Source organism: Ananas comosus, linkage group 15 (assembly GCF_001540865.1).
Source record: "Ananas comosus cultivar F153 linkage group 15, ASM154086v1, whole genome shotgun sequence".
NCBI classification, from domain to species: Eukaryota; Viridiplantae; Streptophyta; class Magnoliopsida; order Poales; family Bromeliaceae; genus Ananas; species Ananas comosus.
In genome coordinates this window covers 3772237-3788024 of record NC_033635.1, presented here as the reverse complement: position 1 = coordinate 3788024, position 15788 = coordinate 3772237, and the positions used below count along the sequence as shown (strand labels likewise).

Here is a 15788-nt window from a genome sequence, read left to right as displayed (position 1 = left end):
ATTATATCTTGAACATGATTTAGTTGATTGGAGGGCATGTAATGAGATTGGCAACATGTTTTTACATCAACTTTATTAATTAGGTCAAGTCAAAATAGGAACTAAGTGATCTAATTACACTACTATTTAAGTAGCTAGGAAGCCGATCATTAGGGTCCTAATTATGCGCTTAATTATTATCCCGTCTATGCCGAGCTAGAATTTAGCACAACTATTTAGAGCAGTTTGTTTGTATTCTTCTTACCGGATTACGATGAATCAAGATCAAAGAGAAAAATTAATGGGTGTGTGTGTTGTGGAACTTATATCTATGGATCAACTAGGAATTTTTGGATAATCGAACAAGATGCTAACATGTATTTTTGTTGAAAACATTCTACAAGATAAAAAAAAAATTACTAGGATAACCAAAGCCACACAAAAAGGGTAAAAAAAAAAGAAAAAAAAGAAAAAGTTCATTATTTTGCACAAGAATAATGCTTCATGCATCAAGAGTGTCGATCATGTCATGCGCGTATGCATGCATGTTAATTACATGCATGCGTACGTGCATGGATGCCCTTCATTGATGCCTAACTCCATGCATGGAGTTGGCACATGCATGATGCATCCCATGCATGGAATCAGAACAAAATCAACTCTGCAGGCTCTCCTGGTGGACCTGGCCATCCCATTCCGTCATGTCATGGTATAAACATGCATGCTATTAATGCGATGTCGCATACATGCATGGCATGAGCACTACAATAAAAGCGGTCTATAGCGACACTTTTAAATGTAAGTACATGTCAAAAAAGTGCTGTTAGCTAAAATTACCGGCACTTTTAAAAAGTGCTGCTATATGTGGGGTCGCTAGATATATAGTGACAGTTAAAGTGTGTCGCTATAATTTAAAAGAGTGCTGCTAATTTACCAATACTTATTTAAACATTTAACAACCGCCGAAACTTTATCTCGTTGGCTGCTGTGGCGGAGGAGGACGACAGGAAATGCTCTTCGTCTAGAATTTCAGTGGATTGAGTGAAGAGAGAAGAAAAGATGGTAATTGATTTTTTTTTTTTTTTTCTGTTTGTAATTGGGTCCAATGGATTGGGTGTGGTGGGTTGAGTAGAGTAATCTTTTATTTTTGGTTGGATTGGGCTTTATATTTAGGCATAAGTAGATATTTTTTTAAGTTTTAGTATAAATGGGACACTTACTCAAAAGTGTCCCAAACATGTGTCCCTATAACCTAATTCTGTTGTAGTGGAGGGGCAGAGCACATATCTGACATTCCGATACACGAATGAGGATGCAATGGGACATACATACATGGGCTTCTACACCTTGTGTATGCCACATCCTCGACCATATATATATATCATTTGTTAGTGATCAGGCACCAGCTATGTACTCTCAGAGACGAACTAAATTGAAGTTCATGCATGCATGACAAATGTATGAAGTTTGGTTTATCATAAATATACAAGTATGGTCACCATGCATGAGGGTGCCATGCAGGATTTTTACAATGGTATATTCTCTTATCTTTACCTCATGTACAGATTCATTATATGGTAACGTCACACCTTCTCAGTAGCATCATATCGAATCGTGTAGCTACGTACATTGCTTCGAAGAAACAAACTGACACTGTACAAATAAACTAGCACTTGGTACTGACAATTTAAGCTTCAGTATTTTCAATATATATAGTTGGGAGCTACTACAGTTGTCGACTTTTGCGACAACACGGACTTGGACGCACGGAATACTACATACTTTATGAAGTCGTCGCGATAAAGCACCGTATGGGATTGCAAGCAAAATGTGTTACAGGCCGTGAAACTTGCAATAGAAAAATATTATATTTATTTCTGAAGTGATGACACGCTGCATATATCACACTTAGTTTGACGAAGATATGATTTTTGCGGTCCCACATAAAAACACTGTTTAGCAGCCGTCGGTACCAAACAGGCCCTGTATCAAATTTTGATTTCTGGGCTGGTCCAGCCCATCTAGTAAATGGGCCACTAATTGGGCTGCGTTAAAGATAGCTGATTTTTAAGTGGGCTCAATATATTTTTATTAAATAACATCACTCCAACTTTGGATTTTGAAAATTCCACAAAAATTCGGTTAAGTTGGTAGTTTACTAAACAACTAATAACAATTAAGGAGTTTTTCTTTTCATTTTAGCCATTTAAAAATTTTAAAATTGACCAAATAATCTAGTAAAAATTTACTATATTTTGTCAAACTAAGTGTTGGGTTAGAAAAATAATTGAAAAAATGCAATCAGTTGTCGCATTAAGGGGCTGTTTGGTTGCATGCATTTGCAACTGCACTGCAGTTACAAAGACATGCAACTTTAATTCCTGTGTTTGGTTTAATGTGGTTGAGTCCAATTGCTGCAGTTGCAATTGCACAAGAATGTCCAAATCTTGTAGTTTGAACTACATCCAAATTGGCTGCAGTTCCAACTGCAACAGTTGGTGAGCAATAGGATCACCGACAAATTAACATAATAAATAAATAAATAAATAATATATATATATATATATGGATAAATAAAAATACTTGTAAATAAACTCATACTAATAAAATTTTTTAGGCGATACAAGTTATGTGCAAAAAATTAATTTTTTTAAAATCTATTTTATTCAAAATATAAAAAATAAATTTTTTTCTAAATTTTCACAGAATATGATTGTGTATGTCAACTTAATAAGTTTTAATTAATTATAATTATTAAATTTGATAAAAAAAAAAGAGAGAATCGTTTAAATTTTTAAAATTTGATTTACATATTAAAATTAAATAAATTAAAAAATTTAAATGTGTCGATTGATAAGTTGAAAAATTATTGAAAAATATAAAAATATTATATATTTCCACTTATTTATTTATAGATAGTAAACTTAAATGATTAATAAAATTATACAATTATTTCATGTATAGTGAAGATAATCTCACCACTCTATCTAAAGAGATGATAAGATTTATAAATACAATTATCGGCTTCAAATTATCAAAAAAGAAGAAATGCAACTGCAATAGTTGCATCTACACAAAGCCAAAGAAATTAATGTTATTACAACTGTATGCATTTTTAACTACACTGTATTTACAACTATATCCAACCAAATGGCCCATAAATGCAATATAGAAGATGGTGAATGATTCATTATCTTTTCCTTATTTTTTAAAAATGGCGATGCAAAGGCGATGAACTATTCACCGTGTTCTTAATTTTTTCAATATGATATTAAGTTGGCACAAGGAGGGTTAGCTGGTAAAATAAAATTTGGAATAGTTATGTGACAAATTAAACATTTTTATAGGGATATTGTTAGAAAAAAAACTATAATTAACAACTATAGTTAACAAAACTTTTATATTTCTTTTTGTGGATATGATCCAGAAACCCATTGCTGGAAGAAAGAGACACCTACCAACTACTCTAGCCCTGTTTAAACATTGGAATAAATTATTCTTAAATAACTTATTAGGTATAAAATTTCTCGTATATGATTGAAGGCAAAAAGTTTGATTTTTACTCTTTGAAAGGTTTTGTCATCTATTTTGGTAGGATATATAACATATGTCAACTAAAAAGTAGAGTATATTATTCTATATATTCTAAACGTTTAATAATATTTTTTTATCTACCAAATACTAGAGCTTTTTAAAAATCAAAAGTATATCCAGAATAAAATATTATTAAACGTTTAGAATATATAGAATAATATACTCTACTTTTTAGTTGACATATGTTATATATCCTACCAAAATAGATGACAAAACCTTTCAAAGAGTAAAAATCAAACTTTTTGCCTTCAATCATATACGAGAAATTTTATACCTAATAAGTTATTTAAGAATAATTTATTCCAATGTTTAAACAGGGCTAGAGTAGTTGGTAGGTGTCTCTTTCTTCCAGCAATGGGTTTCTGGATCATATCCNATATATATATATATATATATATATATGTTATCCAGTAATGCAAAACAATAGCTTAACTTACAGAAATTTTTTTATAAATATCTATTTTTTTACTTTCCTTCTCCAACTTTTAAAAGCTTATATTTTATTTCTTAACATTTCAAGTCGTTGCATTTACCCCCTTCCGCCAGGGTTCTATCACTCTTATGTCTATTTCTTAATAATTTATACCGAAAATTCTTTCAAAATGACAGAAATATATTAAAAATTATTTTTTTTAGAAGGAATAAGAATAATTTGGTCATTTTGTTCTCTTCATTAATACTGTACTCCTCTGAAAATATTTGTAAAATTTTAAGAGGACAAAATGCAGATTTTTTAAAAGTCAAGAAAAAAAATTAAAAAAATGAATATTTATAAGAGGTTTTCTATATCTTAACCAAAAGAGGAAAAAAAAATCTTTTTCAACACCCAAATAGATCCCGAGTAGCAGGGGTACGTAAAATGACGTGCAGTTGTGCGAGCTTCCACAAATTTTCACCACCAAAAAAAAAAAAAAGAAAAGAAAAAGAAACACCCCCAAAAAAATATCTTAACAAAACTGTCAAAACAAGAACATATTTTGAGGATCCTCCTCTCGGGGGAGATGAGAGTTGAGAAAACGACCCAGTTATGTATCCCAATCCATGAATAAGCTGGAAATGTCGTGTAGCGCCAGGGAATTCCAAATAATATAATCAATGGAACATCTCCCCCAGTTCATGTATACACATCCATGATAGATCCCCCACACTCAACTTGTCTAAAGAGAGAATATATCGTTGTCCCCCGTGGCCGTGCCGCAGGGTGCGTTTACATCTCTCTCGCTCTCTCCGTGGACGCGGCACCCGCTCACCTCTTCCTCTCAGTAGAGAAAGAGGAGAGAAATTAAGGTTTCTGTACCACATATTTCAGAAGTGCCAAAGCTAGTAAAGGAAAACTTTACATTCTTTACATACAAAATAAAAAAATAAATAATTTTTTTTAAGAGAAATGTAGCACATTATCAGTTTTATTATTATTATTTTTTTTTGAAAAATAGGTAGCACGCTACCCGCTTCGTTTATTTCATTTAGAAATAAACTTAACTGGAAATATGAATCAACTAGGATTCGAGCTTGGGTCTCGGGTATCAACCACCAGGCCCTTTGCCACTTGCTTTAGGGACAGTCGGTATTATCAGTTTTATTTGAAAGTGTAATTGTACATGTGTCATGTAATAATAATAATTAGGTAATAAAAATGTACATAACTTATCTGAGCTCAACCATTCAAATTTATGAGTTTAGTACCCGATCTTTAAATTGGTTTGATTTGAATTAGTTAATAATATTTTGACTTTAAAATTTAAGTTAATTATTTTTTTAATGAATTAGTAGTTGCGAAAATCATATGAAATGTACTAACTAAATATATAAAAATAAACGACGCATTCATATTTTGAAGTCAAAATATCATTGGCTAACTCAAATCAAATAAATAGATAGGTTAGATAGTAAAATTAAAATTTTAAAGGATGGTACAGTAAACTCAAAATGATTTATAATTTACATAAATTTTGTGCATTTTTAACGAATAATAATAAATAATATGTGCTTTGATATTTGTGAAGAGGCTTTATGACAGACTAAAGTCAACGATTTTTTTTTTTTTTTTTCGATGTGGCAATGCAAGGTTTTAGACTTGTGGATAGAACTGCTAGATTATAGATTAAACATATTTCCACTTTGTCCATGCACATTTTACACAAGCACTTTAGATTTTGAACTTCTGTTTTTATTTGTGTTTCATTGTTTCGCATGCATGCATTTCATTTTGTTTCCTGATCATTAAACAGATATAGTTTTTATCGCAAAATAATCTTTTAATTAGGTTTTAAGTGAGCTGAACAAAAAGGCAATAATGCGAGTGAAGGAATCAAATGGTTAATATTATAAAATAATTAGATAATTTTCAATTGTTTCATACTAAAGTATATAGATCGTACGCGAAAAATGCGAGACTCTTCTTTTCGAAGATATGGTATCAGAGCAGGTCCTAAGCCCTCTCAAACTATTATGTGAGAACATTGCATTTAATTGGCTCAAATAGTTTATAAATTTATGCTTAATGAGTTACTCCGAAAATTGACGATATGATTTTTGAGTTGCATTAATAACCTTACTCCCTTGATGATGAAAATAGAGAAAAAAAAACTTTCGGCGGGGGGCCTCCCAATGACGATATGTCGCCACGTGTTATTTTTATCTTTATCCAAAAATTATGATCCTTTTTTTCTAGAATTTATTTTTTTTTTTTAGATTTTAGTATAAACAAGAATTAATTTCATACAGATTTCTGCACACATAGTGAATTACAAAAATATTACTACAAAGTTCAACTTTTATATATTATTCCTACAAAAGTCCTAATATTTTCAAATATGTCTCTATCGTTAGGATCTGTTAGAAAAAATTAGTTAACCATAGGTAAATACTTAACTCTAGTTAGTTAATTAGGTGAATTGAATATTTTGCCCCTCTTTAATTAACAGTTGGGACTTTTGGAGAGACATATTTATAATGACAAAAAAGTTATTTCTCTTATAAAATAAACAGTACTTTAACGGTAATTAACAAGAGGGACATATTTGAAAATATTAGAACTTTTACAGGAACAACATATAAAAGTTAAAGTTTGTAGAAATATATATTTGCAATTTACTATATTTACAAAGATCTGTATGAAATTAACCGGATCAAAAAATACCTAAACAAATTATAAAATAGATATAAAATTAATACATAGCAGTTGATCAAAGGAGCGTCTTTGAGAGCCCCCGGCTAAAGTTTTATCTGAGAATAGAGATAGATATCTCTCTCTTCTTCAAACTTTCTCACTCACCAAACTAATTTTTTTTTCTCTTTTTATTTTATCTTTTTTGTCTTTTTAATTTGTGCTTATATAATCCAAAGGGATACAAAGAAAATCTTATAGATTACGAGCACAGGAGCCCCCACTAAAGTCCACTAGAGGCAAGTAAAAAGGGTCAATAACAAGTCCTATATAAGCCTATTAAGGGGACAAGCGAGGACGCATACAATAAATATGCATAATCACCCCCATGTTCTTACCAAATTTTGGCTATATTACGTTTTCGACCTTTAATTTATTATAATTTTTCACCTAAAATTTTTAAATTGCTTTTACTAAAATTCACAACATAATTTACTTGACTGAATATTAACGTGTTGCTGATGAAAAATAATATGATATTTTAATTATTGTCATGGGGTCAATCACAATACTATTACACTATTTTTAAAATACCAGTATATCAATATTTAGTCAGCTAAATTAGATTGTGGATCTCGATTGCAATAATTCAAAAAATTTAATTTAAAAATTATAATAAATTAAAGTTTAAAGACCAGAGCATTACGTAAGGCATAGTTTTAGAACCAAAAGTATAAAGTAATCAAATATTTTACTAAGCAGTCATATATTTTACCAGTCAATAGTGCTGTCTTTACTTCGATCATTTTTAGCGCCAGTGGTAAAGAGTTTAATAGTTTCTATTCCATATTTCAATTCCAAAATCTAATTATTTTACATATTGAATTAAATTTTTTTTAAAAAAAATAAACGAAGTGGACAGTATATTACAATTTCTCTGGAAAAAAGAAAAAGTTTCCCTTACAGTAAGTTGTTTTCTAGGTTAATGTTGTTTCATAGCAGGTCCCATCAAAACATTTCATTCCTAAACTGTCTTATAAATGTGCTACTTTTCTATAATTTATTTTGTTCATCAAATACTCTGCTAAAAAATATCGTGAATACAAAATGCAAAATATAAAAGAATTTTAAGTTTTATTATTATTTTTTCATTTTATGATTCTGATTCTGGTTCTCTTATATGCGGCACCAGGTGCCTAACCACTAAGCTAAAGCTGATTTAGCAATTATATATAAATTTTTATAATACCAATTTTTTAGATTATTATTAAAATGAATATGACATGTACGAAAACGACGCTCCGTTCTTAGCGGAGAATTCTAAATGAATTGGAGCAAATAATTGCATGATTAAATAGCTAACATTGGATTAGCTTAGAATCTATCTCATCAACATCAAATGGGTAAGGTTACATTAAGTTAATAAAAACCCAAACTTGATCTAACTTTTTTTTTTTTTTGGGGGGCTATCTTGGCTAAAGAGAATAAACAAGTACTATAGGGACCTCCATGTATAAAATGTCAAAAGACGTGACACACCAAGTTGATGCATTATTATACATATGAAAAGTAAAATAAAATTGTATGGAAACACCCTCAATTATTGGCCACGTTTAAAATAGAGCTTTGAAATATTTTCTATTTTAAGTAAGAGCTTCATAACTTATGTGCTATTTTTCAGAGATAATTATAATTAAATATAGGATTGTTAATTTGTATGCAGTTAAAAATATATATTTTTTATCGACTGCTGCAGTTAAAATTACAACCAATTCGAATATAGTTTCAATTGCAATAGCAAAATCCTCGTGTACGATTCCAACTGCAGCAATACAACACTTAGGATTTAAATGCATAAATCTAATTTCTGTATTTAAATTTTTGCATGCAGCTAAATTGCAATACTATACTGACTACATGCAACCAAGCAACCTCTTAGTTAAGTTAAAACTTAGCACTGGATTTAATAATCAATTAATTACTAATTCTTATTTATTTAAATTTTATTTGCTCAAAATTAATTAAATAATTAAGTTTAATAAAAATTTTAAATTTATTTGAACAAAACCACTTAATATCAAAACAAAAAGGTAAAAACCTATAGAACTTACCTATTCAACCTTTTTAAATTTTAATTTTACTATCCAACCTTTCAATTTTTTTGATTTGAGTCAGTCAGCGACATTTTTACTTCAAAATTTAAGCCAATTTTTTATTTTAATAGTTTTATAGTTGTAAAAATTGCATTAAATATATTAACCAAATCTATAAAGATAAACAACTTTTAAAATCAAATATCGTTTGTCGACTCAAATCAAATAAATTGAAAAGTTTGATGGTAAAATTAAAATTTTAAAAGCGAAGTTCTGTATGTTTTTACTATAAAAAAAAATCAAGAGTTTGGGGGATTTATTTAAAACAGTATTATACTTGAGGGCTCTAGTTGCATTTTGTTCTAATAAATATATGATTAATTTCATACTAGCTCCTGCAAATATAATGAATGACAAATATATCTCTATAGTTCTCTAACGGTTTTCTAACGATAACGAATCATATGGACATATATGAAAATATCAGGGCTTTTATAGAGACAACATATGAAAGTTGAACTTATAGAAATATATTTATCATTCACTATATTTATAGGGACTTGTATGAAATTAATCCATATATATATATAAAGCAGGGCTACTATATTATTATGAGCACAGCAGTCTTTGTGCTCCTAACTTTCTAACTACCAATCAAATTTGATAGGTAGTTAACTTTCTAACCACCAATCAAATTTGATAGGTGGTTAGAATGAGAGAGGAAAGAGATATTGGAGATATTGGGGAGAAATTGGATGTCTCAATTTCTCTTTTTCTTGAATTTCTCTCAAACATCTCTTCCCTCTCTCATTCTAATCACCCATCAAACTTGCTGGGTGATTAAAAAGTTTGGAGCACAAGGGCTGTTGTGCTTCTAATAGCAAAGTAGCTCTGCTCATATATATATATATATATATATATATATATAGTAGAGCTACTATCCTATCGAAAATATAAAGTGATTGGTGCTTTCGATTTTTTAGCCATTAAATCAACCCCATTGATTATTTCTAACCATTGGATTAATATTATTAACCAATGGGGACCACTCCACCCTAAGGAGACCGCCATCATTCCAACTATAAAATTTTTAATCCAATGGCTAAAAAATCGAAAGTACCAATTATTTTATGCTTCCGATAGTGTAGTAGCTCTATTCATATATATATAGGCTTAAATACTTTTAGAAGTATCACCCTCTTAGTGCTATTAAGTTTTTAACCCTTAGATCCACTCTTTAATTACTAATAACCTTGGGATCAAACACTATTCCATCTACTACCACCTACCATCATCATCCAAATCTTATATTTCTCCATCAAAAGGTTAAAAACTCAAAAACACCAACCTTTTGGTCCTTTTGAGAGTATTCTAGCTCAACACTCTCTCTCTCTCTTTCTCTCTCTCTCTCTCTCTCTCTCTCTCTCTCTCTATATATATATATATATATATATATATATATATATATAAATAAAGAAAAGGAGAGAGAAGCAAGTGGGGTGAATATTAAATTGGAAAGGGAACAAGGGGTTACGTGGAAGAGAGCACAAAGTATGTAAAAAGAAAGGTATAGAAATAGAATATAGGAGAGAGATAGGTATACAAGCGGCGAGGGCGCATCGATGGCCACGCCACGCCCCTATCCGTGACCCCGGACGAATCGGACGGCGGAGAGATGGGGACCAGCCGCGGAAACACGGGGCCGCCACCGCGCACCCCAGGACTTTGGAACTTTTTTTTTTTTTTTTTGGTTTTCTCCTCCCAAAACAAAGCCCGTAGACTCTATCCCCCTAATCCTTCCGATAATAATAATGATAATTTAGTTTTAATTTATCATTCATTGGATCATGCATGAGTAAAATTTTGATTTTTTAATAAAAATAATTAAAAAGTCAATTCGTACGTTGAGATAAATAGTTTTTTTTTTTTAACAACTGTGTTAATATTTTGATGGCAAAATAATACTTTATAATTGATAATCGATTGTGGCAAAGTTAAAGTATGAAAAGTAAAATTATATAATAAATTAAAGTTTAGATGATGAAACAAAAGGCATCTAAAATTTTGATAGTTACAGTGGATCTTTTACTATTTTTAGAAAAAAGAAACCAGATGACTTATTAGTGAACCAGGTCCAGGGAAAAGTTCTCTGGCAGGGCGGTAACAATACCGTTCTAAACTTAACTCTGGAGTCGAGTTAAGTTTAACTCTCCGGTGACCCTTATATATACCACTCCCCACCTCCCCGTTTCTCCGCCTCCCTCTCTCCCCAGTCCCCTCCTCCCTCAACTTTTCTTCTTGCTCAAGCTACTACGTTTCCGCTTCCAAACTAATTGATTTTTTTTTTTAAAAAAAAAGAAACTAGAGAGAGAGAGAGAGAGAGTGAGAGATTTGACCTGAAGAAGAGGATCGATCGTCGATCGAGCTAGGGTTCCGCTGCTTCTTCTTCTTTGTTTTCTCCGTGGCATGATCGATCGGCGCCGGAGTTGGGGACGATGAGCTGCAACGGGTGCCGAGTCCTCCGCAAGGGCTGCAGCGAGGCGTGCGTGCTCCGCCCCTGCTTGCAGTGGATCGAGAGCGCCGAGGCGCAGGGCCACGCCACCGTCTTCGTCGCCAAGTTCTTCGGCCGCGCCGGCCTCATGTCCTTCATCTCCGCCGTCCCCGAGCCGGAGCGCCCTGGTAAAAACACGCCCCCCCCCCAACCCCTCTTTCCTCCGAAACCCTAGTTTGCTTCGCTCGATCGATGGCTCTCCGATCTCGCGATCGCGATCTGATTCGCCGCTTTTTTTTTTTTTTTTTTTTTTTTTTTTGTTCCTTTGGGTGTAGCTTTGTTTCAATCTCTGCTGTTCGAGGCGTGGCGGCGCACGATCAACCCCGTGAACGGGCGTGGGGCTCCTGTGGACGGGGAACTGGCACTGTGCCAGGCCGCGGTGGAGACGTCCTCCGCGGGGTTCCCTGGCCCGCTCCCCGATCTCGACGGCCTCTGCGCGCGCGCGCGCAGCCGCCGCGACGACGACGGCGGAGGCCTTACGCGCGGCCGAGGGGCGGGGCGCCTCACTTCTCCGCCGTGAAGCGTCTCAAGAGCTCGCTCGAGGACTCGCCGCCGCCGTTCTGCGGACGACACGTGCGACCTCAATCTGTGCCTGAGCCGCGAATCTCCGGCGCGCGCCGCCGCCGCCGCCGCGGGGGACGACGACGAGGATCCGCGTCGCCGCGCGGCGCCGACGACGCCGTCGATGACCTCGGAGGCTCCGTGACGACGAGCGGGAACGCAGCGGCCGCCCAACGCACTCTCTACACCTCTTCCTGATCGCGTTCCGAACGCGTTTTGAGGCCGCTGAAAAATCTCGTCGGTGTTGGCAGGTGCCTGTTTCCGATCCGGCGACGGATTTTGTTCGAGCCCGACCGCCCGTCGAGTTTTTTTTATATTTTTTTTTTTTTTTCAAATTTTCTTTTGGCTTCCTCATTTTGTGGTGTAAAATTTCCCCGGCCTTGATTCCCGGTTCAGGGATTAAGATGAGAGCGCCGGGGCGAGCTCGTCCTTGTGCTGCTGCTGCTGCTGCTGCTTCTTCCTTAATTATATTAAACTGTACGATCCTTAACTCCGATTAATAATAAAAATCTCATTTAAACCCTATTTTTAGTCTACAAAAACCTTTATCACCTTCAGAGATAATTGTTGGAGGACGGAATAATCTTTTCGTATTAGAAAAAGTTGACTTACATAGTCAGCAAAGAAAAGAATATATCTCTCTAATAATTTCACAAAATTTGGATGATTATCTTGGTCGATAATTTTCTTTCGGGAGTATACTTATTTTATTATTATTTTCTTTACATTCCTGGGAAATGGTGAAATAAAAAAAATAAAAAAATAAAAGGCGCAAAATAGAAGACGAGAGAAATCGAAAGCACTTACCTTTTGTGAAGGTGGAGGAGAAAAATAAAGTGCTTCGGTCACCGCGACTTTAGAGAAAAGCTTATGCTTTCTTATGGCGCCGCGTCTTGGGTGGGTGACGCGGCATTGCATTGTTCGAGGCCCTTCTCTGCGCATTTGCACGATGCTCCCAATTTTTTTTTTCACATTTGTTTTACTGGACCACAGTGGGTACGGTACAATGTAAGATACTTCCTTCTACTTGGGTCAGTTTCTTAAATACAACAACTATAAATATTTTATTTAATTACATGTAGTTGAAAAATAATTTTTAAAATTTTATTATTTTATATATATGATGGCGAGAAAAAAAATTATTTTTTATTTAAAAAATAATTAAAGAGGTAAGTTTTTTTTTGGTTTAAAATTACTTTCTGACTGTAGTTAATTTGGGCGTAATTTTAACTGTTGCAGTTGGACCTCCTGCATTTTTACTACAATAGTTAGAATTATATATATTATATATATTAAATCAGATATCGAATTTGTATTTGTATACAGTTACAACTGTCATGCAGCTACAATTACATGTAATCAAACAACTCCTTATTTGAGTCAAATTTTGAGTACTAATTACACCTTCGTTTGTTCGAGTTTTTGCATATGACATATCTCTAAAATTCCAAATTTTGTAAATAATTTATATAATATCAAATTTAAGAACTAGAAAGATAACTAATTCTGAATTTAGTATTTCGATGAAATATTTTTCAAATTATCAGATCATAAGTTTTAATACTTACATTAGTTAAACACGGAATAAACATTCAGTAAGAAGCTTCTTAACAACGTACGTTCTGTTGGGAAGCCTTAATAAAAAAGAATTGTTAATCCAAATCGCCCAACAAAATATTATGAGAAGCTTTCTCCTGAATTATTATTATTATTATTATTATTATTATTATTATTTTCACTAAGAAGAGCGGAGAGGTAGCATTACTTTTACCCAGAACTTTAATCATCTCCTCTCGGCTGGTTTGGTGACATGTTGGAAACTTGTAATTATTGCTGAACCAACTTGTGGTTTATCCCCCACTATATCACGTAATTATCCAAACACTTGGGAAGCTTTAATTTTTCCCAACTTTTCCATTAAAAAAAAAAATACGACAACAAGGGAGTCGGTGGAGAGGTGAGTTTCGGCGTGTTGCGAGAGAGAGAGAAAGAGAGAGGAATGGATAATTATTATAATAATAATAAAATAAAAGAATAGAAAAGAAGAGAGAGAGAGAATAGAGAACGGCTTTTGGGGAGGGGAAAGAGGCGTATAGAAGCGGAGGAAGAGGAGGGAGGAATCGCGGTGGGTCCCCCCGCCGCGGCAAGTTGGAGTTTGGGCACTGTCCCTTATTAACGTACCAAATAGTACCAAATAGAAAATTATAGTCGTACTAAATATAAAAAAAGAAAATATATCGCCACACCCCCTCACCTATCTGCTATTTTCAATTGCCTCCCTTGACTTAGACTTTTACTTTTTTTTTAAAAAAAAAATTGCAGTTTCTCAACATCTACTTAAAAAAATGAAAGCCAAATTGATTAGACATGCTATTACGTACATTTCCGCGTGATTCTCAGTGGAGGCAAATTAAAGCTAAAGATCTAAAGACGTAATTAATAGAATGTACGGTTAATAAATTTTTATTTCAATTTGCTAGTATAATTTAAATTGAAATAAATAAAAGTTAAGTGACTGTCGTTTTTTTTTATTAATAGACTGGGAAAATCATTACCAGCAATACTTTCGAGGCATACTAAACTTTCAATATTATGATTTACTAGATCAAGACAGTATTATTAGAGACATTAGAGTGCTATTTGGGTATCCACTTGAAGGAATTACAGATAATGATTACTGGGAAGATATTTGCCAGCAAGATATTCTGGACAAACTTAACCTTCAAGGCTATAGTTTCGATTATCGATATAAACTTACTAGGATCTTATGTTACCACCTATGTTATAACTTGATGCCATATTTCTCTTTTGTTATAAATCCAAATTGGAACTATCCAAATTTGGACTTTTAAAAGAAGACTCTACGCTTTCTTCTCCCCCCAAGAATTATCTGCGCTGAAAAAAAAAAAAAAAATTATTGAGAAGCTTTCAATCTGCTGTCACAGTATTACCTCAATCAAAGAATTATTATAAATTTCTCTTTTAGAACTTAATTTTTTTATAAATTTAGTAATAAATAATTCTTGAATAGAAATAAGATTAATACATGACAGTGTGTCGGAGGCTTCCAATAAAACGTTTTTGGAGAGCTCTTTACTTAAAGTTTTATCTGCCGTAACGATTAGAATCAAACTCTAGTTTTGAACAATGCTAAGATTCCGTTAGAGAGATTGTAGATAAATTATATTATTATTGAGATTATAAGCTCATTTTTTTGCAATTATATTACACATGAAGAGAAAGAACGAGATTAAAACATAATTTATTTACTTCTATAAATACTAATAAATTGATAAAATATAATTTATACAATTATGGTAAAAATTAAAAATACATATATTTATGTGCTCGCGTTCTATGTAACTGTTTTTTCGGCGTATATGCAATTCATGACTCCAAAAAAAAAAAGAAAAAAGAAGAAAAGAAAAGTTAATAGGTGGATTACAAAATAGGGTATAGGTGGGGGGTCCCGATGTATAAATAAATAATTACCAAAAAAGGAAAAGGGAAAGGAAAAGAAAAAGAAAAATAAAAATGAAAATGAATAGGAAGGGTGGGGGTGGTGTGGGGCCCAGGGAATCGGAGAGAGGGAGGGGGACATGGACGCGACCGGGCTCCTGGCCTCGACACGCGCAAATGCAAAAGCGGGCGGGCTGACTGGCTGGCCGGCTTTGTGTGCGGCGCCTGTCAGCGTCAACTCCGCCGGATTCCTTCCCTCCTCCTCTCCTCGTTCGTGGGGGATGACGTCGCCTATTTGTGGGACCCACTCCCCCCACTACTTGCCTTTTCCTGGCGCCACTCTATAGTTAGTTATGAGTACCCGCAGTATGTCCCAAGAGATGGGGGGTACTCCTTGATTAATATAGGAAAAACTTTAAACCCTCGTGTGGTTTCGTACTTT

General features: G+C 33.5%; 1 protein-coding gene across 1 annotated transcript; it reads left to right on the top strand.

Annotated features, from left to right (window-relative positions):
• Window positions 11008-11846, top strand: LOC109721520 (LOB domain-containing protein 37-like). Its single transcript, XM_020249170.1, has 2 exons — window positions 11008-11454; window positions 11602-11846. Exons 1-2 carry the CDS (start codon window positions 11271-11273, stop codon window positions 11844-11846), a joined length of 429 nt encoding a protein of 142 aa, XP_020104759.1. The 5' UTR covers window positions 11008-11270.